The following is a 23,310-nucleotide window of genomic DNA, read 5'->3' on the forward strand; positions in this document are numbered from 1 at the left end:
CCCCACCCCCCCCCCCCCCCCCCCCCCCCCCCCCCCCCCCCCCCCCCCCCCCCCCCCCCCCCCCCCCCCCCCCCCCCCCCCCCCCCCCCCCCCCCCCCCCCCCCCCCCCCCCTCCAGTCAGCACATTAACATCCACACCAACGCGGTACCCCCCCCCCCCCCCCCCCCCCCCCCCCCGACAGCAGTCCCTCCGTCACCATTATCGTTTCGCATTTCCAAACTAATTCCCTCATACATAGTTATGGACGAGCGTTAGCTGCTCATTAGCGAGGTTGTCCGCACTGTTGCTATGGCGATGCACTCGGCGAGCGTGCGGCGTTCGGTTTCTGTTTCGCCGAACGGCCGCCGCGGGGGAACCGTCAGACTAGCGCGCACCGAGAGGAGATTGCTCTGCCCACCGTGTGAAGGGATCTAGCGCGTCCGTCCGTCGGCTCCTGATCTGTTTAGTTCCTGGTTGGGGTCGCGGAGGGGCGGAGATATCTGAGCACTAGTTCATCAATTAGACACACATAGACAGGCATACGCACGCGCGCGGGCAAACACACACACACACACACACGAACGCAGACACACACACACACACACACACACACACACACACACACACACACACACACACACACACACACACACACACACACACACACACACACACACACACACACACGATGAGGGGCGAGAGGGAGGAGGGGCTTTTGGGTGATTTTTCATTAGGGAACGAAGCGTTCATGAATTAATGGTTCATCAAATATTAATTTTTGTCGTTAAGAATTATAAATAGACGCACACGCACACACACTTTAATGTGTGTCCTACGTTTATTGACAGTTCACTTAACAATAGAATGCAGCTTTGATACATTATTCATTGTAGACTAAGAGAGTAAATGACTTCCGACCCAACAGGGGAAAATGTAACATTTAATGTGAAGTCACATAAAAAAGGATGCAATATAACAAATGCACACAAACATTCTCTCTCTCTCTCTCTCTCTCTCTCTCTCTCTCTCTCTCTCTCTCTCTCTCTCTCTCTCTCTCTCTCTCTCTCTCGCTCTGTCTCTCTCTCTCTCTCTGTCTCTCTCTCTCTGTCTATCTCTCACTCACTCACTCACTCACTCACTCACTCACTCACTCACTCACTCACTCACTCACTCACTCACTCACCCACTCACATACGTGGACACACTGTTATTAAATGTCTCGTGTGGGCTGACAGAGATGGATGTGATGATTATGCAAGCAGCGAATTCTCCCGTCATCCTTTGCAGAATACGTGAGAGAGAAGAAAGCTCACCTTCGCCCGCTCATCCCTCCCGGTAGATCTTCCACGGCCATAATAAACCACCAACCAAGGCGTTCCCTCACCAACACACACACAGACGCCATGGGTCACTCACACTGACTTCACACACGTATTGTTCGTTTGGTGATGTATAGGGACCGCACGGCTGGTGATTCATCTCTTGGTCCCCATAAACAACATTCTGTGTGTGAAGTTGGTTAAAGCATGAGGTTTTGAGGGGTGTGTGTGTGTGTGTGTGTGTGTGTGTGTGTGTGTGTGTGTGTGTGTGTGTGTGTGTGTGTGTGTGTGTGTGTGTGTGTGTGTGTGTGTGTGTGTGTGTGTATGTGCATCGGTATGTGTGTGTGTGTGTGTGTGTGTGTGTGTATGTGCATCGGTATGGGTGTGTGCTCGTGGGTTTTTTGTGTGTGTGCGTGTGTGTATGTGCATCAGTATGGGTGTGTGCTCGTGGGTTTTTTGTGTGTGTGTATGTGCCTGTATCTGCTTCTGTATGTGTGTTTGTGCATGCGTATTTGTATGTGTCTGTGTGTACTTCTTTATGCGTGTGTGTGTGCGTCTGTATGTGTGTGTCTGTGTGTGTCAGTATGTTTGTCCGTATGTGTGCCTGTGTGCTTCTGTGTGTGTGTGTGTGTGTGTGTGTGTGTGTGTGTGTGTGTGTGTGTGTGTGTGTGTGTGCGTGCGTGCGTGTGATGTTGTTGGGGTGATATATGAGGACAATAAGACATGGCTGGTGATTCAACATGGGTTCCCGGGAGCACTGATTTACGGCTGGAGCCCAGCAGCTGTGTGTGTTCCCCGACCCAAACACGCACATCTCCCATAATGCCTCTGGATGAAAACCCTCTCTACCTCATGGCTATAGGGGACAGCAGTGAGTGACAAAGTACCGGGAGGGAGGGAGAGAGAGAGAGAGAGAGAGAGAGAGAGAGAGAGAGAGAGAGAGAGAGAGAGAGAGAGAGAGAGAGAGAATGGTAGAGAGAGGTAGATGGTAACCAGAAAAGACAAGAAACAATGAGACATAACAGTAAATAACCTTATTAAATTAATATAGCAGGTTCTGCATTTCCTGCATTCTCTTCCTCAAATGTATACCCCCCAAGCCCCCCCCACCCCCACACACCCTTGTCTTGCTTCCGTGGTCCGACCAATCGCTGGGTGATTTGGGAAAGAAGTGGGCGTGGTCTTGATTGGCACCCAATTATTCGAACTTATTATTATTTATTAATTATTCGAACTATGACCAATAGGGTTGTCACATACAGCGGATACCACGACACCAGCCAAGGTATCCTACCACGTATTCCGTCAATTAAATATAATACCCCGCTTAAACGACTCAGATATCCGAGTTGAAGGTCAGCATGGGAATGCGCAGGCCCCTTCTCGCACGGTAACGGTGCAGGGTAAACACAGGTGTCGCGCGTAACACTAATTATGGGTGTGGGCGGGGCTAGCAGACTCGCCGAGCGGAGAGGAGTCTGCTCCGAGTGCCCCCTGGTGCGCGTCAACGGAGCGCGTCCTTAATTAGAGTAATGAGAGACACCTGTGTTTGTCCTACGGGGACGCCTCCGGAGAAGACTCGGGGGCGCTCATGTCTACCTCCGTCATGGAGCTGAAGCGCTAAAAAAAAACCGCTGTGCTTTGCGTAACCGAAAACCAAAATAGGCGCAAGGATTGATGGATTTAATCTGTCATTCCAGCACTGAAATTAATCTCAATTTAATCACAATGATTTGGCCGTTTGCTAGTTGGCCTGCGTTTAGGTTTCAAAAGGCATTTGGCAGGGTGTTTGGGGGTGAAAATAAAAAGTGACAGTCCGTAATTAGAAAATAAATGGCTATTAACCACCAACATGTCAAAACACACAACAGGTCATCGTTCATTTCAATTTTAAAATAACCCTCTAATGACCGAAACAATATTGGGTCAATATCCCTTTGAACAAGACACTCTGCCAATGGTAACTAATAGCATCTTTCAGAGCCCAGACTACAATCACTCAAGGCGTACGTGCGTTGTGTACTAAAAAAAGAAAGTACGTTCCTTCCCTAATGAGTAAAATGGATGAAGAAACAGACAGGACATCGCTTTCCTCCTGCACGAGGGTACTGAGGATCTGTCAACAGCAGAACAAGAGGAGTAGCAATCTGTCGAAGGAAACCAACAAGATCATTGTAAATCTCTCTCTCTCTCTCTCTCTCTCTCTCTCTCTCTCTCTCTCTCTCTCTCTCTCTCTCTCTCTCCCCCTCCCTCTCTCGCTCTCTGTGTTGCATTTGACGGTCATCCATCTAATGAGATGGGACCAGATAACGGTCAATATTTAATTTAAATTTGAATAATATTCAGTGTATAACGAATCAGAAGTTTTGCCGGCGACCCTGTTTAAAATGTTAATTATTCATTTGCAAACTGCAGAACATAGTCCATATATGGGAACATGGACCTATTAGGAAGGACATTATAGGTCCTCATTGTAATTGCTTCCCTGTCTTTTTCTCATTTCAACGGTAGGTCTGCTCTCAGTTTTTGTGTAAAACGTCGCCATCTAGAGGACAAACATTATTCCGAAAACAAAGGCTTTAAAAGGACCTGAAACAACATTGTTATCCACAAAGTTGCACATTAAGAGCTCGATGAAACATTACTATATGGTTATGGTTATGTTTTAAATGTAATCGTTCAGTACAGTCTATTTGTTACGTGTGAAGGTATTCCGTGTATTCTGTGTGTGTTTGTTTTGCAGGCTATCGGGAAAGGCATTTGCAGAGCCACTCCCATGCGTGGTGTAATAAAATAATAAATATGATCAGGTCTATGTATTTATCCGGTCTGATAGGCCTTGGTGTAGACTGTCAAAGTCCTCCAATGACTGGGCCACATTCCCACAGTGAATGTTTCACCTTGTAAAAGCGTCTGCAGAATGAGTGACGATGTAATATCAACTGATCAATTTCCCATCACTCCTCACTATACGGCTCTACCCTGGTGTGTTGCGGGAGCTCTGATGGGCATTACAGTGAGATCTAAAGCGGATCAGACCAACCATCAAGGATTTATTCTAATCGACATATATCTGTCATACATAAATAATCCGCGGGATAATCCTGACAAAGACAGTCATGGTGACCGGTAATATATAGAGAATAGGGAAAAAGTAACAACAAAAATACGAATACTACTCAAAATAGTTCACCTATTACATAAAACTGTAGCATTGGCTATTTTGTATGTTGCATGCCAACCCTTTCCTATACTGAAGATTGCAATAATCCGCAACCAACTGTAGTTATACAGGCCAGTAGGAGGCAGTGTTGTTGTAGCCTATCCATTTGTTGGAAATGAGAGAAAACCCTATTTAGTCCAATAATAAGTCCTAGTCTCACAAATCAGAGTTTGCGATGGGCATAATAAAACTGCTGGATCCGAGATAACAACCGTCGAATTCCTTTGCATCTCTGTCGATTACCATTTAATTTACATTCTTCATTGAAACGTTATGCCTTCATTAAGTTAACGTCTCAATAAAAATACATTGAGCTACTTCAGGAGAGGGAATTCGAAAGGCCTAATGTAGGCCGAAGTGTGAAGGAGACATTGACTGACAACACGTTCAAAATGGACTCAACCTCACATACACCAGAGATTGAAAAACAAAACAATAAAAAAGAAGAAGAGAAGGCCTGTCTTGTTTTGAATTAAATTTGAATAAAGCCAAATAGATGTTTGCATATTTGGCGAGTGTCTATGATGCCATTAATTGTTGTCTTCTGTGTGTGTGTGTGTGTGTGTGTGTGTGTGTGTGTGTGTGTGTGTGTGTGTGTGTGTGTGTGTGTGTGTGTGCGTGTGTGTGTGTGTGTGTGTGTGTGTGTGTGTGTGTGTGTGTGTGTGTGTGTGTGTGTGCCCGCGCGCGTGTGTGTGCGCGCGTGCGTGTGCGTTGTCTGAGTGTGTTGATATTATATGTAGTAGTAGCCTGTAGTTGTTGCAGCAAGAGTCAAATGATTAGTCATTGCAGGCTTACAAATAAACATTTTTATAACGTCAACTGAATATGTAATATCTATATATATATGCATATATATATAGGCTAGAGATAGATAGATTTACTGACTGACTGAAAGGTAGGCCTATATCTACTAATCAATCTTGAACACTGTAATTCAAGCAATAACGTTATTATTTACAACGGTATCCTATCCTGGCCCGGGCCGCGGTTCTCATGAGTCCAAAGTGCGCTCTGCTGAAACGTGATAATCTCGCGCCTGATCGTAATTCCTTTCTTTATTTCTTTCTACCCAGGCGTTTACTATAGCTGAGATAGTGCTATGGATCTGTGGGATGGAATAATGCGGCTAACCACTAGCGTGGAGCGCTAGCTGAGCAGGATCCCACACACGGTTATCCTCTGAGAGGTTCTGGGGGTGAGGGTTAGGGCACTGAGGACTGGAAACTGAACTGGGGAAGACTGGCGTGGATTAAACGAGCTCACAGGGCACACAACATACAGGATAGATCCGCTCACTAGGAGGGGGAGGATTCGATGAATCGTTCAAATAGGCTAATGAAAGTAAAAACAAGTATGCTTATTAATTGAATGCATAATGTTCAATTTATAACTCCCTTTCAGGTAGGACGCTTTAGTTGAAAAAAATGGATCCCATTAGGCAAAAAAAACATAAGCGAAAAAAATAATCCAATACTTCATCCAAATAATAAATAACGGTATCTGATTCCATCAGAGTAAGAGCCATGCAGGTCAGTCGGGCGCCGGTCCGTGTTTTGGAAACACCGGCGAGAGGCCCTCAAAGCGTCCGCTGGCAGCAGATTGAGAGCACTCTGGCCCCCGCGCTGCTGGGCGTCGTTCCACCGGGCCTCTAATCTTGTGGGTTGTGGCCCCGTTTCTGTTCTTCTACCATGTCATTTTCCCCCACTGACTCCGTGGCAGGACATGCGGTTAAACAGCACATCCACCCATGCAGTCCTAGCAGACGTGCACGCACACACACATTGCCGCACGCACACACGTGCACAATCTCAGACATAGCGGTAGTTTGGAGGACAGTAGGCTCTGTGGGCTAACTTTAAGTTCAAATTGTCATCATTTTAAATGTTTATACAGGAAATTCCCCCATTTAGTGCAACCACACACACACAAGTACACTTACGCACGCAGACTGTGTGTGTGTGTGTGTGTGTGTGTGTGTGTGTGTGTGTGTGTGTGTGTGTGTGTGTGTGTGTGTGTGTGTGTGTGTGTGTGTGTGTGTGTGTGTGTGTGTGTGTGTGTGTGCGTGCTTGCGTGCGTGCGTGTGGCTGTGTGTGTGTGTGTGTGTGTGTGTGTGTGTGTGTGTGTGTGTGTGTGTGTGTGTGTGTGTGTGTGTGTGTGTGTGTGTGTGTGTGTGTGTGAGTGTGTGTGTGTGTGTGTGTGTGTGTGTGTGTGTGTGTGTGTCTTTTTGGCCCTGGTTAGATTGGGTGGAGTTCTCCACCACTCCCTATATTTACAAAATGTCTCTTTAAACCGTGATGACTACAGCATGTGTTCGCGCTGGGATTCTGTAGCCATGCAGTACGTGTACCAAAGAGGCACACACACGGCTTTATCAAAAGGGTCTGTCTTAATAATAGGTATTATTCTATTCTATTAATAGAGCACCTCAGCTCATCTGTGTGTTGGAGGCTAAATAAAAACGATGGCCTCATTTTCTAAATATAATTAGATTAATCATACAGTTATGTTAATCTCGATTTATTGAACTCAATAAAACGGAAAGATACTACCCCACATGACCAAAACAACATTTTTGTCATTGGATGGAGGCAGCGGATGATAAAAAAAAAAAGAAAACGCAGTGAATGAAATGTCTCAATCACGGCGTGACGTCACGCCAGGGGAAGGCTATCTGCTGTAGTTCGGTTCCGTCTTCTCTTCGTTCGTCTGCTCCTGTCTTCCCCCTCCTCTCTCCGGCGGCTCTGCGAGATCACACGACGAAAATGTCCCATCAAACTGGCATTCAAGGTAAAGCCCCGATTCATTTGTTTGGAAATGTGAGGAGATGTTTGGATGATGCTGTCTGCAGAAAAAAAAAAAAATGTATCCCCGACAACAACACGAAGAACGTCATGTCGAGTTGAGCAGTGGTACTGAAACCTGTTGTTTTGGGTTTTAGTCCCATCCGATATCAAAAAAATTACAACACGTCTTTATTCGCCCACCGATGTGGTTGATTCTTCCCAGGGCGCGTATGAGATTGAGGGGAACAATGCGTGACAAGTGCATCCGCGCTGCGTCCGGGACGAATATGGTCATCGCGTAGTTATTGCGCGCAGTGTGTGTGTCAAAACACTTGAAGTTGCGATGTCTGTCCTAGACACGATCATCCATCACGCTGTTTATGTACCCATCATATTTCATGGTATTAGGCCGCGGAGCGATTGCAGCCTACGTATTTTTTAGGACAACCATGATGATGATGCTGATGCGTCTGTGAAATCAATGTTTATGTAACAACGTGTCTGTTATGCTCGGGTCACCTATTTTGCGCCAGAGATTCACCGATCCAGAGAGACAGGGGTGTGTGTATGTCAGTGTGTGTGCGTGTGTGTGTGTGTGTGTGTGTGTGTGTGTGTGTGTGTGTGTGTGTGTGTGTGTGTGTGTGTGTGTGTGTTTCTGTTGGTGTGTGTGTGTGTGTGTGTGTGTGTGTGTGTGTGTGTGTGTGTGTGTGTGTGTGTGTGTGTGTGTGTGTGTATGGGGTGGGGGAAGGGGGATATTTGACCAAGAGCAGTATTTTACTAGTTGGGTAACCGTTCATCTGCATTTTGTAAAGTGGACAATAGGATAATAACACATGACTGTCAGTTAATATTTGTGATAAGACTAGTTAGACTCAGAAAAGATGGGGTTTGCGTGTTCGCCTTTTTAAAAAAAAAATCTTTCTGAATTAAATATTAACGTTGAAGTGTTCGTCTGTCTGTCCTTCCAGCTACAGAGGAGGTGCTGGATGTCTTCAGCAAGGCACGGAATGGCTCCTACCGACTCATCAAGGTGGTGATCGCCGGGGGTAAGCGATGCCTTTCACGTCCACATCGCTCAACACACACCGGCAACAATCGCTAGACGCTAGCTAGCCATAGCCTGGCCGGCCTGACCGATCTCAGCAATGGTTTCTGGATCCTTCTATAGGACTGATATACTGGAAAGACTGAGCCTGAGGCCAGTCTTATACCCTTGTAATAAAGCTGGGATCCTGCGATGATGAAAAGCACTTGTGGATGGATAGTCCTGTGGTAAGGGACACACGACTCCTAAACGTGGAGGCTCTTGGTTCCAGCTCCAATGTCGACAATACGCATGATGAAGAGGCCTTGATCCCTCGTTGATGACGTGTCTCTCCTAGCAGAGGTTCGAATAGCTGTGGATTAAATGCAGAAGGAGCCAAGGAGTGAGGTGTCTGAAATCCTCAAGGCTAGGCTAGGTGTGTCATGAAATTGGTTGAAAGTTGATCCATGTTTCCGGGAAAGGCTACAGCAACGATACTCGGCAATTTGGACATGTATTGACAACTACTGCACTTGCCTGTCAGACTTTTGACAAGCCTCAATGTAGGAGACTTTCTTTGGACAATGGTCTGTATGTTAAATATTAACAATTTCATATTAATAATATTAAAAAGTTAAATATTAATAACATGTCTGCAAACATTTCCTGGTTAAAACGTGCTCATGTGCTTTTTTCATCATCGCACCCAAAACGTTAAGTAGGGACACCTTAAAGTCAGATTCTGGCAATGGGTCGCAGCCTTCATAGATGTTTAAATACAGAAGCAGCGGTGGGGGACCGAGAGAGGCCTGTAGATCCACTCCAACCAACCACAGGAAGCGACCGGGAACAGTTGTAGTCCAAAGGTCTTGGTCCCGGATGGCCGACGCCGGGTACAGACAGCTTTAAAGATGCATCCTAATGGTGGCTAACTGCTGAGTCCGTCTGGCCAGAGGCTGATGGAGTGGGCAGGTACCTCTCTGCACAGACTCCAGGTCAATAATACATTTTCCACATTAGGCGCTCTCTAACTGGGTCTGAATGCGTGCATTGTGACGGATACCGGTTCCACGCGGTGAAGGCTGTTATTGTCTGATTAGATTGAGGCCGCTAGGAAAACAGTGTGTGTATTTAAGGGCGTGTCTGACAATGATTGACAGGTTGCGCGGCTGCTCTCCCTCCAGGGCTTTTCCCTCTCTCTAACCGTTAGCTCCGCCCACGATGACACAGAGCGGGCGAAACGCTGCATGTGTTCGCCAAACGTCACAAGAGTTTTTGTGCTCTCCAGAATAGCGGCGAGCATAAAGACCGAACTTGCTTCAAAAGGGTTTCTTCGGAAGAAGCCCTGTCTTCTCTGGTCAGCGGCCCTCTCTGATTTCCGTAGCAACCGGCCAAGCAATCATTGATCTGTGATTGGCTCAGTGTATCAATCCCCCGTTCAATATCAGGTTTCCCCTCAATGTGCGTAACAAGATCCATCGAAGACTAGAAAGGAGGGAAACACAAACACCACTCCCCAAGCCTGACCCCCTTCCCCTGCCTCCATCAACACCACCCACCTCGGGCGACGTGTGGCTCAGGAGGTAGAGCGGTTCGATCCCCGGCTCCTCCTAGCTGAGTGCCGAGGTGTCCCTGAGCGAGACGCCTCACCCTGACTGCTCCTGACGAGCCGGCTGTCGCCCTGCGTGGTTGACTCCGCCGTCGGTGTGTGAACGTGTGCATGAACAGGGGAAGGTTAGGCAGTGTTGTAAAGCGCTTTGAGTGGCCACTGGTTAGCAAAGCGCTGAATAAACGCAGTCCATTTACCATTTACCACCAAAACACCTCCCCTCCCAACGGCGTTTCTTCCCTTCTGTTCGTCTGAACCCTGTGCGTGTGTGTGTGTGTGCGTGCCACCATGTGACCCTCCAGAAAAGCTGGTGTTGGGGGAGACCCGGCTGGTGTGTAAGCGGTTCGACCAGGAGTACGACGCCTACGTGCTGCCCCTGCTGGACGAGGGCATGCCATGCTACCTGCTCTACCGCCTGGACACCACCAACACCCAGGGCTACGAGTGGCTGTTCCTGGCCTGGTCCCCGGAGGGCTCCCCTGTGAGTACAACACAACGCAACACAACGCAACGCAACACAACACACTCTCCGACACGCTGTTCACACCAGAGCAAGCCCGGCAAGGGGGGGCCGGCGGACATTTGGAATTTCTTTGGGGGCTCGTCATTGGAGTTATTGTGATTATGTAATGGAGGATGATGTTGTTGCTGGATTTAGTTGAGCCATGGCTTTAGCCCCCGTGCGTTAGCCAAAGTGTTCCAGCGTCCTTACTCGAGGTCCGTCCACCTCTCGATCTGCCCTCCTCTTTTTTTTCCGTTGCGGTCCAGACTTGTTAACGTCACTTTTCCCCCCCCTTTTTGTGTCGTGCTGGCTTTTGCGTGGCTCTTGAACTCTTCGTGTTGTGTTTCAGTATGTTTGGATGATCCGCTCTCGTGTTTATGAGGATCCAATGTTTGGCTGGTCTGATAACCAAGCGTTTTGGCCTTGTGTGCTCTTTTGCAACCACAGTCTTAAATTACTGGAATTTTATAGTGCTTCCACCATTCCTGCAGTCTAGCAGTAGTAAAAATAGAGCCCAGTTTTTGGGCAGTGTTTTTCCGATCCAAACTGGGCTTTTATTTTTATTGCAGAACGATGTAACACACACGGAATGCAAATGGTTGTCTCAGCCACGTTTTTGGGGAAGATGCAAACTGAACGCCGCGATAATTCAGGCCAAGGGTGGAGGAGATCAGGTTGTGTCAGCTAGAGAGGGCCCTGAGGGTAGCTGGTGTTGCACTGACAATGTTAACGTTCTGGTGATTAAAAAAAAACATGCCATTTGCACTGGGTTGTGCCTGTAGTATGTACAGTTAACCCAGTTCAACCAGTTAACTGTGTCTCCAGTTCAGAACACACTACAGAACTTGCCTGCAGTGTGTACTGTTTGTACCATGGGACCGTACTGGGTTGAAGGCACGCACACGTTCATGTTTTGGTATGATTCAGCAACCTTTTTAATCCGGTTATTACAGCATGTTCAAGCTTGTGAATACATGAGGTGTGCTAACGTGAAAGCAAACTGTCTGGACAGTGTCTCGCAGAGAGCGAATGGGGAACCTTCTGTCTGTGTGTATTTATGTCCGTGGCAAAGCCGAAAAAATAACGCTTTCTACATAACGACCTGTGCCCTATACCACGAAGCTCGCTGAACATACCCAGGCTTTCTTGGGAAAACCTGGCTCGACAGAGCCGCAACTCGCAATCAGAGTTAAATGGTACCACGAAGCTCACTTTAGATTCAATTAGTTGAACCAGGTTTTCCGCTTTAGGTTCAGTGCGCGTTCACGGGAAAGGGGCGTTTTTTGCTTCATTTTTCTCACCTTTACGATAGATCAAGCAGTCTTTATGCGTAGAAGTGAAAATATTCTGCATATTGTCTGTAAAATAACTATGCCAAATGCAGAATTGTTCGCCATTAATCCAATAGAATGATGATGATTTAAAAATGCATAAGCAACGTCCATCCTGCCTTATTCTATCGTTTAGGGAATTCACTTTAAATACACCCAATTTAAGAAATGTATGACATGTTTTCGACTGCCGAGAGGTAGCGGCTCTAGCGTAATGGATTGGTATAAGACCCGAACGCCAGCGACCGGGGTTCAATTTCGCCGGTCTATCATCATGCATTTTACCCCCATAGATGTGGTGCCAGCACGGCCTTGAAAATATGGGTTCAAGTTCGAAATAAGCACAAAAATATAATTCCATAAGCTTTAGTGAATAAGTATTCCATATGCATGAGAATTAGGACTTTTTAAGCTTCACATAAATTTGCATCACTTGGGAGTCGACCCCCCCACGCAGAAATTCAAGACTGACGCGCTACCTCCACTCTAGCACACTGTCACGGAGACACAATGCGCAACAGTAATCATTGTCTACATAAGGTCCAAAAGGACGATCAAATAACGAACACCCTCTGATGAGAATCTGTATCTCTCATGAAGAACCCCAATTTCGTTGTTTGCACAATGACAATAAAGTCTGAAATCTGAATATCTTCAGACAATGCCAAGGGATCGGTTCTGTCCCGTAAAACCCTCTGTCTCCGGAGAGACGCCTGTACGAGAAGTGCGCCGGGGTCCACGGGAACACCCACAAATGGTGACGCCATTGTCAGAGGAGGGGCTAGGAAGCTGCGCACGCTGATTTAAGTAGCCGATCTCCGGCTAGACTAAGCCGAAAAACTGCTCCCGACCAGGTTTGGTTGCGAGCATAAGTCACCATGGTGATACAGCGACGCTAAAAGAGATCGACTTTCGTGGTACAACTAACCCAGGCTTGGAGCTCAACATACCTCGCTAACCCTCTAAGCGAGCTTCGTGGTACAGGGCCCTGCATTGCACAACATTCTCCTCTTCAACAAACAAAAAGCAGTTGTTTGTTATGGCTACCGTGATGCAACAAAAGAAGCAAACGTGGCTTCACTTTAAACGACTTGCTGAAATGCTTTCAGTGTGAACCGAATGTTTCCCATTAGTTATGTATGACAAACACACACACACACAAACCCCACTCCACACACACACAAACACACGCACACACACATACACACACGTGGGAACACCTCTGCCTGTTAGGTTGACACCCCCACTTGTGATGTCAGAAGATGTTGATTTTCAAAACTGCTTGTAACGGCTAATCACACTCACAGCTGGTGGTATGATATGTCACCTTTAATAACCATCAGTAAATCCTAATAAACCATCTGAGAGAGAGAGAGAGAGAGAGAGAGAGAGAGAGAGAGAGAGAGAGAGAGAGAGAGAGAGAGAGAGAGAGAGAGAATCATTACCAAATTAATTATTTTTATTCAATCTTTATTAGTGGTGTTGTGCTGTCTTGTTCTGTGCGTGCTTACGACACTGTAAAGCGACCTTGAGTGTGAGAAAGGCGCTATCTAAAATAAAGGTATCATTATTATTATTATTGTTAACCCTGCGTTGGTGTCCTCTAGGTGCGTCAGAAGATGCTCTACGCCGCGACGCGAGCCACGGTGAAGAAGGAGTTTGGCGGTGCTCACATCAAGGAGGAGATCTTCGGCACGGCCCTCGTGAGTTTGAAGATCGGGAACGGGAACATGAACATGCTACGGTTCATATTCGTGTGTGTGTGTGCGTGTGTGTGTGTGTGTGTGTGTTTGTGTGTGTGTGTGTGTGTGTTGAGTACAAACACCGGGAGCCAACGCTGGCCTCGCTGTAACCAGATTATCGGGGCAGTGGCGTGGCGTGATTCAATTAGCGAATGGAAACCCACTCAACCCTCATTGCAATCAGTTAAGAGTGACCTCCAGCCCCCCCCCCCGCCGTCCTCTCCCTCCCCAGGACGAGGTGTCTCTCAGCGGGTACCACAAGTACCTGGAGTCCCTGAAGGCCCCGCTGCCGCTGACCGCCGCCGAGAAGGAGCTGAGGCAGATCAAACTGGATGAGGTACGGACGGAAGAACGCCTGACGTCCACGGGTGATGTGCTGTCTGTCTGTCTCTCGGTCTGTCTGTCTGTCTCTGTCTCTGTCTCTCTCTCTCCGTGTGTCTCTACCTCTCTCTCTCTCTCTCTCTCTCTCTCTCTGTCTCTGTCTCTGTCTCTCTCTCTCTCTCTCTCTCTGTCTCCGTCTCCTTCTCCGTCTCCGTCTCCGTCTCTCTCTCTGTCTCTGTCTCTGTCTCTGTCTCTGTCTCTGTCTCTGTCTCTGTCTCTGTCTCTCGCTCTCGCTCTCTCTCTCACGGTATATGAGTGTCTATCATCCATCTATATCATGCATATACATTGTGTCTCTCACTATCACAATGGGTGTCACCCTATATGGTACTTGGCCAATGCTACAGAGGACTCGGAGTGTCAATACAGGTTGAACACTGAGCACTGATCCGTGCACGCACATAGGGTTGTTGTTTGAGGCCTGACCGACACCGCATTAAAGTCACAATGTGTGAGATAGAGCCCCTCCCAGTTTTCTGAACTCCAAGGACAATGCACAGCCAGTAACCATGTTGTATCCACGGTTACCGACCGGGCAGCTGTGTGACGCAAACTAGCGTAGCTCCTGGTCCTTTGAAGCTACGTGCTATTTCACACGCAGCGACCTCTATGTTTACACGCCTGGGAATCTCTTTTAAACCTGCAAGGTGGACTCTCCCAACAACAACAAAATAAGGATGTTGGCACATTTTGCCAAGCCATCCATTAGTCCTGCCCCCCCCTGTCCCCTCACCCCGTCCCCTCCGCCCTACATTAACCCATCCACCCAGCTCTTTGAGGGGCTGATAAGTCTACACTAATCTGCATGCTGGGCATAACCAAAGAGGCTTTTGGTTATTTACTACCACTCTCCCATCAAGCACCAATGAATCATTCTCTCTCTCTCTCTCTCTCTCTCTCTCTCTCTGTCTGTCTGTCTGTCTGTCTGTCTGTCTGTCTGTCTGTCTGTCTGTCTGTCTGTCTGTCTGTCTGTCTGTCTGTCTGTCTGTCTGTCTGTCTGTCTCTCTCTGTCTCTCTCTCTCTCGCTCTCTCTCTCTCTCTCTCTCTCTCTCTCTCTCTCTCTCTCTCCCTCCCTCTCTCTCTCTCTCTCTCTCTCTCTCTCTCTCTCTCTCTCTCTCTCTCTCTCTCTCTCTCTCTCTCTCTCTCTCTCTGTAACGTGTTAAGTTGGATTGGTGGAGGAACACATGAACCCCCCGACTCCCCCTCCCCCCCACCATGTATCATACATATCTACTAATCCATTCTGGGCGCCGCTGTAGCCATGATGTGCCGGACGTTCGTCTGGTGCCATCCAACTGCTCTGGTGCTGATGGTGCATGTTGTCATGGTAACAAACAGCTGGGATGGAGCTAATCCATACCGTGGTCCTCATCGACATGTTTGGGAGTACAGTGGATTGAGTGGACGTTAATGGATTGAACGCTTTTATTGATTCGGTCATTTATGGAGGAAAAAAATACAAAACATCACTTCATTATTAAGAAGTCTTTTGTAATTGCCCTTTGCTTTAATTGGATGAATAATAAGGGAACCTTTTTGCAGATGTTCTTTCTTTTCAAATGAATGTCACCGTGACATTCATTTGAAGAACTAACTATCACGACTCATGCTTGACATTCATGTAATTCTTATTTACTATTCTGTACCGTGGTGTCTACGCTGCATTGTGTAAGAATTACACTCTGCTGCGACACATACAAATACTTTAAGTAATATATATATTTTATAATATATCTCCTATTTTTTTAATCTATATTGACAATAAACATCTCGAATCTTAAAACTGATCCAAGTAGTATTACAAGCTCCCGATCTTCTTCAGCTCAAAATAAACAAACTCAAACACATTCCCCCGTCCTGATTAAGATAACACCACTCCACCCTATCAGCCCTGCAGTGTGGAGCCCAGAGTCCACAAACAGGAGCTTAGAGCCAGATAACTCAGACATGTACTTCCACCAAACATGGGGAAGAAATGCTGTTACTGTCAACAGAGCCGTCCTGAGCGGCGAGTTGGCCAGAAGGCCTCTCAGTGTTCCTTCACACAGCGCCGTGTGCCTGGTTACGTAAGCCGTCTGTGCTGCAGTAATGTGGAGTTATATTAAGAAGTGACGGGAGACTTTAAATGGCAGTTTTAAGGTAAACTAGCGGCGAAGACAAACTGCAGTGACGACAGTGCCACGGTTTTAGTTTGATAGGTTGAATTGTTTTATTGTCAATTTGGTTTGAATAAGTGGCTCATAATCTCATAAAAACATTATGGTGACATGATAGCTCGTAGTAGATTTGACCAAATCAGAATAGAGGTTGTTTGCGCGGCTGGTTGATTTGCGTTCGGTGTTTGATTACCCTTTGAATAAATCAGTGATCGCGTGTGGACCCCGCTGTCCGCTTCAAGAGACAGAATAAAAGTATATCGAGTTGTAACATGCTGTCCTTACTACCTCGCTGTCATAAAGACAGCTGGACTATTATGCAAACCTCTCACAGCCATGCAAATGGGCACTTCCTCAATTCTCCATGGCATACACGAACCAGTGTATCCTCTCTCTGTCTCTCTCTCTCTCTCTCTCTCTCTCTCTCTCCCCCATCTGTTCTCTCTCTCTCTCTCTCTCTCTCGCTCTGTCGTTCTCGCCCCCCTCTTTTCTCTCGCTCTCTCTCTCGCTCCCCCCCCCCATATTTTCTCTCTCCCACCCCTCTCTTATCGCTCTCCAAATCTCTTCCCGTCTCTCTCTCTCTCTCTCTCTCTCTCTCTCTCTCTCTCTCTCTCTCTCTCTCTCTCTCTCTCGCTCTCTCTCTCTCTCTCTCCCTCTCCCTCTCCCTCTCCCTCGCCCTCCTGTTCTCTCCCACAGCCAGCAGACGCTATTACCAGATGAATACATCTCATGAATTCAGACATTAGAGAGCATTGCGATTAGGGCATCATTCACTAGGCCGTCCTACAGTGCAGACGGACTGCGGACATACGGGAATCCAACCCAAAAGCACCCGACGCCCCCCCTTCAACCCGCTCTGACCCCCAGATCACCCCCTACAACCCGCCCCGACCCCCAGATCTCTCCGCTGGTCCACCTTCATCGTCCTCGCTCCTTGTCGTTCCCCCTCCCAGGTGCAGAGCGACACGGGAATGGACACCAAGAAGTCCACCCTGACGGGCGTGGCCCTGCCCCTGCAGGCCGACGCCCTCCAGGCCATGAGGCAGTTCGCCATGAAGAAGCTCACCTACGTACAGCTGGTGAGTTAGGCCCCGCCCACGCAACCCTAGGCCACGCCCCCGCCACCACAGACCACACGTTTAAAATGGGGCCTGTTTATAAAAGGCGGCCATTCTGTGCCCGTACACGTGGGAGGGTCCATCCAGAGGTTTGTATACAGGAGGACGTTTGAAGAGGGGACTCCACCCTAGAGACTTTTGTGGAGGTTTCCTCTCGTGTGAATGTTTTATAAGCCCTTCGCTGAGCTTTTGGTTTTAATTGAAAATCAGTGTCATTAAAAAAAACGATTAACATTAATTACAAATTTCACATGCCTCCTTTTCGATCCAATGCCTAATTTATACTTCATAGTATATTAATAGGATTAGTTAAGCGTTAATGATTCATTCAATGCTGTTGTTATGTTTTAGTTTTACCCATATTTTTGCTGAATCAACCACTTTAAATCCGATATATATTTTACTTAGAAATTATCATTTCAATGTTCCTGCGTAAACCGTTTCAAAAGGTCTATCGTGGCCTCATCCTAGCCATCATGTAGTGTGGACACATTGCGGTGCTGGTAAGTAGCACGTAGAGAATGCTCCCTGTCTTCGGAGGGAGCCCGGCTCCTTTCATGTGGTTTAGTGGAGGCTGTACTCTATAAAGCTCCTCAGGGTCTGGCTGTGCAGCCACACAGTTTATGTCCACACTTCAGAGGAGGCCTCCAGACAGAGAGCCAGACGTATGGAGCCTAAATATAGCCCAGGCGCTCCTCGTGGCCCATTGGACAGGAGGGCAAGGGGGCGGGGCTTAGGGTTGAATGCATTAAATATGTCAGTTTGAATATAATCATCATAATATAATTGTGGGTATTAGATTTCTTAAACAGTAAGAGGTTCACTGATGGAAAATGTCTGATTATAATTAGAGAGTAGAATAAGTCTCAATCAATTTGACAATGATAGTGTCTCTTTAAATCACATGAGATCACTGGATTATTTCACGTTTAAGATAAGAGTCAAATCAAGTCAACTTTATTCATGTAGTATTTTTCATGCTCAAGGCAGGCTCAATGTGCATCACATAAAAACATGTCGTACAATAAAATAAAACAGTATTTCAAAGAGTGCATAATATGCATTTAACAACTGGATTTAAAATAATCCATAAAAGGCACAGAGGTGCGATGTAGTTAATTTTCAATACAAACGATCTGGTTGAGGAAACTCCCATGCAAATGACTGCAGGCTCTGAGAGTCTGACCTGACAGAAAATACAAATACATAAATAGAAACACGCATTGACAGCATGAACATAATCATAAAGAAAAAGGATAAAACAGCCAGGCTATTACACATGAGCAATTCTTTTTAATTACAAAAAACAACAGAAAAGTGATCTGATTACGAACGGCGTCTTCCCCCCCAACAGGAGATCGACTTCCGGAACGAGTCCATCAAGCTGTCCAGCACGGCGCCCACGGAGCTGAAGGACCTGCCCAGTCGGATCCCCAAGGAGGCCGCGCGCTACCACTTCTTCCTGTACCGGCACAACCACGACGGGAGCTACCTGGAGTCCCCAGGTAGGGCCCACACACACGACCCAGGCTACCTGGAGTCCCCAGGTAGGGCCCACACACACGACCCAGGCTACCTGGAGTCCCCAGGTAGGGCCGAAACACACGACCCAGGCTACCTGGAGTCCCCAGGTAGGGCCCAGACACACGACCCAGGGCTACCTGGAGTCTCCAGGTAGGGCGAACACCGCCACGAAGTTAGCATGCCACCACTGTTAGCATGTAGCTCTGTCGTCCGGGGCGTTCTCCTCCAGACTCACCTTCGTCACCGAAGGAGCCAACCGCTTTTCAACTGAACAAGTATTTATTTTTTATCGTTGGTTAAAGTTAATAACCGTAATAACCTTTATTTACATTTACATTTACATTTACGTTTAGGGCATTTAGCAGACGCTTTTATCCAAAGCGACTTAGAATAAGTACATTTGTCATAAGAAGTGCATCAATATATCGCTGTCGGTACAGAAAGGATGTTCATAGAACCAAGTGCAAGTACCACAATCGCTAGGTTAATCAATTCCCCGTATTACAGACATGATAGCAGCTACTGCAGTTGCTACACAGTTAAGTACTACAATACAATACAATACACTACAATACAATACAGTGTACAATTGTGGTCAGAAGTGGAAAGGTGGCTATGCAGAGTCGAGGTGGACTCTGAACAGGTGAGTCTTGAGTCCTTTTCGGAAGATAGTGAGCGACTCTGCGGTCCTGAGAGCGGCAGGGAGCTCGTTCCACCACTGAGGTCCCAAAACCGAGAAAAGTTGTGACTTTGCTGAACGGCCTTTGCTAGCTCTTAGCGATGGTGGTTCCAGACGTCCAGCTGAGGTAGTTGAGCGGAGGGATCGAGCTGGGGTGTGTGGCTTTTTATTTATTTTGTTTTTGTGAATAAGGATTTGATGTCACAACTATATCTTCTAACAACTAATGCTTGTCACAGATTAGCACAATCAGCCTTGCACGATCTTACTAACCATCAAGATTTTAAATGACTCGAATAAATGGAGAAACTAAAATCGATTGCCCTCAAAAAGACAGACCTATATACGGCCGGGGCAATGGAAGACCAGTAGTCTTCCAAAGCAGTAGAAGAACAGACAAGGGGTGGGACAGCACAGGGCTGCTACCTCGATGTCTGCAGGCTGTATGTACATGAGGCCGTACAATACATCAAATGCCTCCCATTCAGTCTGATCCCTCAGTAATACATATACTACATAGACTCAATAGAAATAATCCTGGTTTGTTAAAAAACGATTGTTCATTTTGAGTACGTGAATGACGTCGAGAGTAATCCTGTTGAAGCACGATGTAGGGCTGTGGTTTGTGTCGTGTTCCAGCCCGCTGTGAAAGTGGGGTTTGATCTTCTTTAAAGCCATGTTTGATCAACTGATATCGCCCTCACAAAGAAAACTGTCAGGATCACTTTAGTTATTGACGTGTGTGTGTGTGTGTGTGTGTGTGTGTGTGTGTGTGTGTGTGTGTGTGTGTGTGTGTGTGTGTGTGTGTGTGTGTGTGTGTGTGTGTGTGTGTGTGTGTTGCAGTATTCATCTACTCCATGCCAGGGTACAAGTGCAGCATCAGAGATAGGATGCTGTACTCCAGCTGCAAGAATAATCTACTGGAAATGGTTGAGAACAATCTGCAGATCCACATAGCCAAAAAGGTCAGACAGACAGACAGACACTCACACACACACACACACACACACACACACACACACACACACACACACACACACACACACACACACACACACACACACACACACACACACACAAACACACACTTGAAAATATGAATCCTCTCGAGAACGCAGCCCACATTGTCCTATTAGCAGAACTTCAAGTGAGATTGAGCACACACTCTCTCTCTCTCTCTCTCTCTCTCACTCTCCCTCTCCCTCTCGCTCTCGCTCTCGCTCTCGCTCTCGCTCTCTCTCTCTCTCTCTCTCTCTCTCTCTCTCTCTCTCTCTCTCTCTCTCTCACTCTCCCTCTCCCTCTCCCTCTCCCTCTCGCTCTCGCTCTCTCTCTCTCTCTCGCTCTCTCTCTCTCTCTCTCTCTCGCCCTCTCGCTCTCGCTCTCGCTCTCGCTCTCGCTCTCTCTCTCTCTCTCTCGCTCTCGCTCTCGCTCTCGCTCTCTCATTCTCTCACTCTCTGTCTTGCTTCTTTATTTTTTTCAAACACACACATCCAAACCAGCCGGTTCACAGCGTTATGGCGACGGCATTAAGGGATAATGGTTCCATTGCCCTTCAGTAAGCTCTTCCACTGGTAAATCAATAGTGCCGTAACTATGTCAGGACGCCCTGGTTCCACCGTTTCCCTTTCAAAACCTACGGCTGAATACCATGAGGCTTTGAACCGTAGAACGGAATAACACAAAGTATAACGCATCGATCAATCAATACATTTCTTTCCCTTAGATGCTACCGTTTTGCTACACATTCTGAAATCAGACATTTTGGTAAGAGATTTAGTATGAGATTTTACACGTTCGTATTTAAATAAACACAAATCTTACTGATCTCCAGTCAGTAACAGTAAGAAATATCCCTCCCCTAAAAAAAGTTTACCATTAATTGTTAAAAGCCCCTAATTATTACAACTTCTATAACTAAGTTCCCACTTCGCCTTCACCCGTTCCGCAGATGGAAATCGACAACGGGGACGACCTGAGCGCCGAGTACCTGTACGAGGAGGTGCACCCGAGGCAGCATGCCCACCAGCAGACCTTCGCCAAACCCCACGGCCCCTCGGGCAAGAAGGGGGGCCGCCGCATCACGCGCCCGCCCGGACACAGGGACCAGGACGACTGATTGGACGACCAAGCGTCCAATGGTACTGCCCGATTCTACTTCCTGGGACTACCACCCGATCCGCTCCACGGGGAACCTACGTTTACGTTTGTGATGATCTCCCTTTTATTCTTTTATTTTTTTATTTTTAAAGAGCAACTACACCCTAGATTTTTTTGTGACTTTGCTGCCACCTTGAGTTTAAAAATCAAAATACATGATATACTGTAAAAAATATATAATTATGGTGTCGTCAAAAATCGTTTTTTTTTTTTATGGTAAATTAAAGTAATTTGTTTGAGTCATTGTTTTATATTTAGGAATCTCAAACAAAAAGGGATCGACTTGTTTTAAAGTTTATCCATAGCGTCCTTGTTTTAAACGTACAGCGCTCTCCGTACGCCGTAAGCGAAGCTGTGATTTCCCTCTTTGTTCTCTCCATAGATGCTTGAGTGAAAACGTCCACTTCGTTCATGGCGCTCACAAACGTGGTCTAGCCTATAGCCCCGCTGCAACACCCACCGTAGAATCCGAGGTAGTGAACCTGAACTATGCAGTCCACCCACACCAACAGCCAAAGCCATACTAACACACGACGCACGCAGAAGCCAACCTGTGAACTTACAACTCGTAGCTCGCCAGTGTAGCCATCCTCCTGATTTACTCTCGTCGCAATAGAAAATAATGTACTGTAAGGAAAGTAAACAAGGAGCCATCACTTCCTTCAAGGCCATGTGCTCTCTACGCTGGATACATGTGTCAAAACATTGGTCCAAATGTTATTTGCCACTTACTAGAGGTTTTATCCAATCTTTTTCCAGGCGCGGTCCGTCCAACCTTTAAACACATCCACATACTGCCATGCGCAGACCAGTTTAGCTGGCTCTGGATCACGACAGATTTACTCCTCGCCCGTCCACACAGCCATAAGAGACCATCGTTGTAACCTTTATCCACCTGGAAGAGTGTGCTTGAACATCAGTTTGATGGAAGCAAGGCCAAAACGGAGGAGAATGTGAATACTTTCAACTGTACGTTAGTTAGGACATGGCCCAAAAGGGCAGATATTATACAGAACTTTTCCATTCTAGTTTATGGTAGCATATATAAAGACTTTGATTCTTATATGTGGTACAACGTGAAACCTGGTCACATTAACATGAACCCCTTTAGTAATTCAGGACAGTGGCTTATCAGAGCCGCAGTGACTTTCAGAACCTCCGCCCAAATGTTCCGATAAGGCAACAGCCAATCAGCCTGGAATAAGTTATTGCTTGCTATCCATTATTAAGTGTTTTAATTGTTTTAAAACAACTCACTGTTCTTTTTATCTCTTTGTGTAATCCGATAAAATCCTGAAGAAACAAACAGTGTCTTTCCATCTACGTTTGGTCCAATATCACATTCAATATTACGAAAGTATGATTTTTTAGGTAAGGTTTTTGGCTGTCCTAATCGAACGACGATTATGACTACTGTTATTTTATCAAACTCCAAACATACGATACCTAAGCATGTAAAATGTGAGCAAAATATGATTGCAACAGCGCATTGTCTGCATTGTTCGTTAGGAGCCAAGACTTGTGTATTATGTGCTTAGATATTGTAAACAAAATGTACGGTGAATCTCTTACGACTAAATGTCGGGGCCTTGTAAGTTAGACGGCCGAACCCCTTATTTTCTTTATTTATATGTGCTTCGTGATAACACTTGCTCTAACTTGTTGTGTGACATATTTTTTGTGTCAAAACATGTAAATGGAGATTGGGAATGAACGAGGTGTGGAAGTATATTTATGCAAAAGTCTCTCTCCCAGAATAAAGACTCTTCATTTGCAGGATTT

At 46.6% G+C, this 23,310-nt stretch overlaps 1 protein-coding gene across 1 annotated transcript; it reads left to right on the top strand.

The window, feature by feature from the left end:
* Positions 1-7,141: 7,141 nt before the first annotated feature.
* LOC115541465 (twinfilin-1) lies at positions 7,142-23,307 on the top strand. The gene is made up of 9 exons (XM_030353210.1): positions 7,142-7,309; positions 8,274-8,351; positions 10,241-10,419; positions 13,379-13,474; positions 13,746-13,850; positions 17,004-17,129; positions 18,523-18,673; positions 20,215-20,336; positions 21,320-23,307. The coding sequence occupies exons 1-9, from the start codon at positions 7,147-7,149 to the stop codon at positions 21,485-21,487; spliced, it is 1,188 nt and encodes a 395-aa protein (XP_030209070.1). The 5' UTR covers positions 7,142-7,146; the 3' UTR covers positions 21,488-23,307.
* The last annotated feature ends 3 nt before the right edge of the window (positions 23,308-23,310 follow it).

The sequence above is a fragment of the Gadus morhua genome, chromosome 4 (assembly GCF_902167405.1).
Source record: "Gadus morhua chromosome 4, gadMor3.0, whole genome shotgun sequence".
Classification (NCBI taxonomy): domain Eukaryota; kingdom Metazoa; phylum Chordata; class Actinopteri; order Gadiformes; family Gadidae; genus Gadus; species Gadus morhua.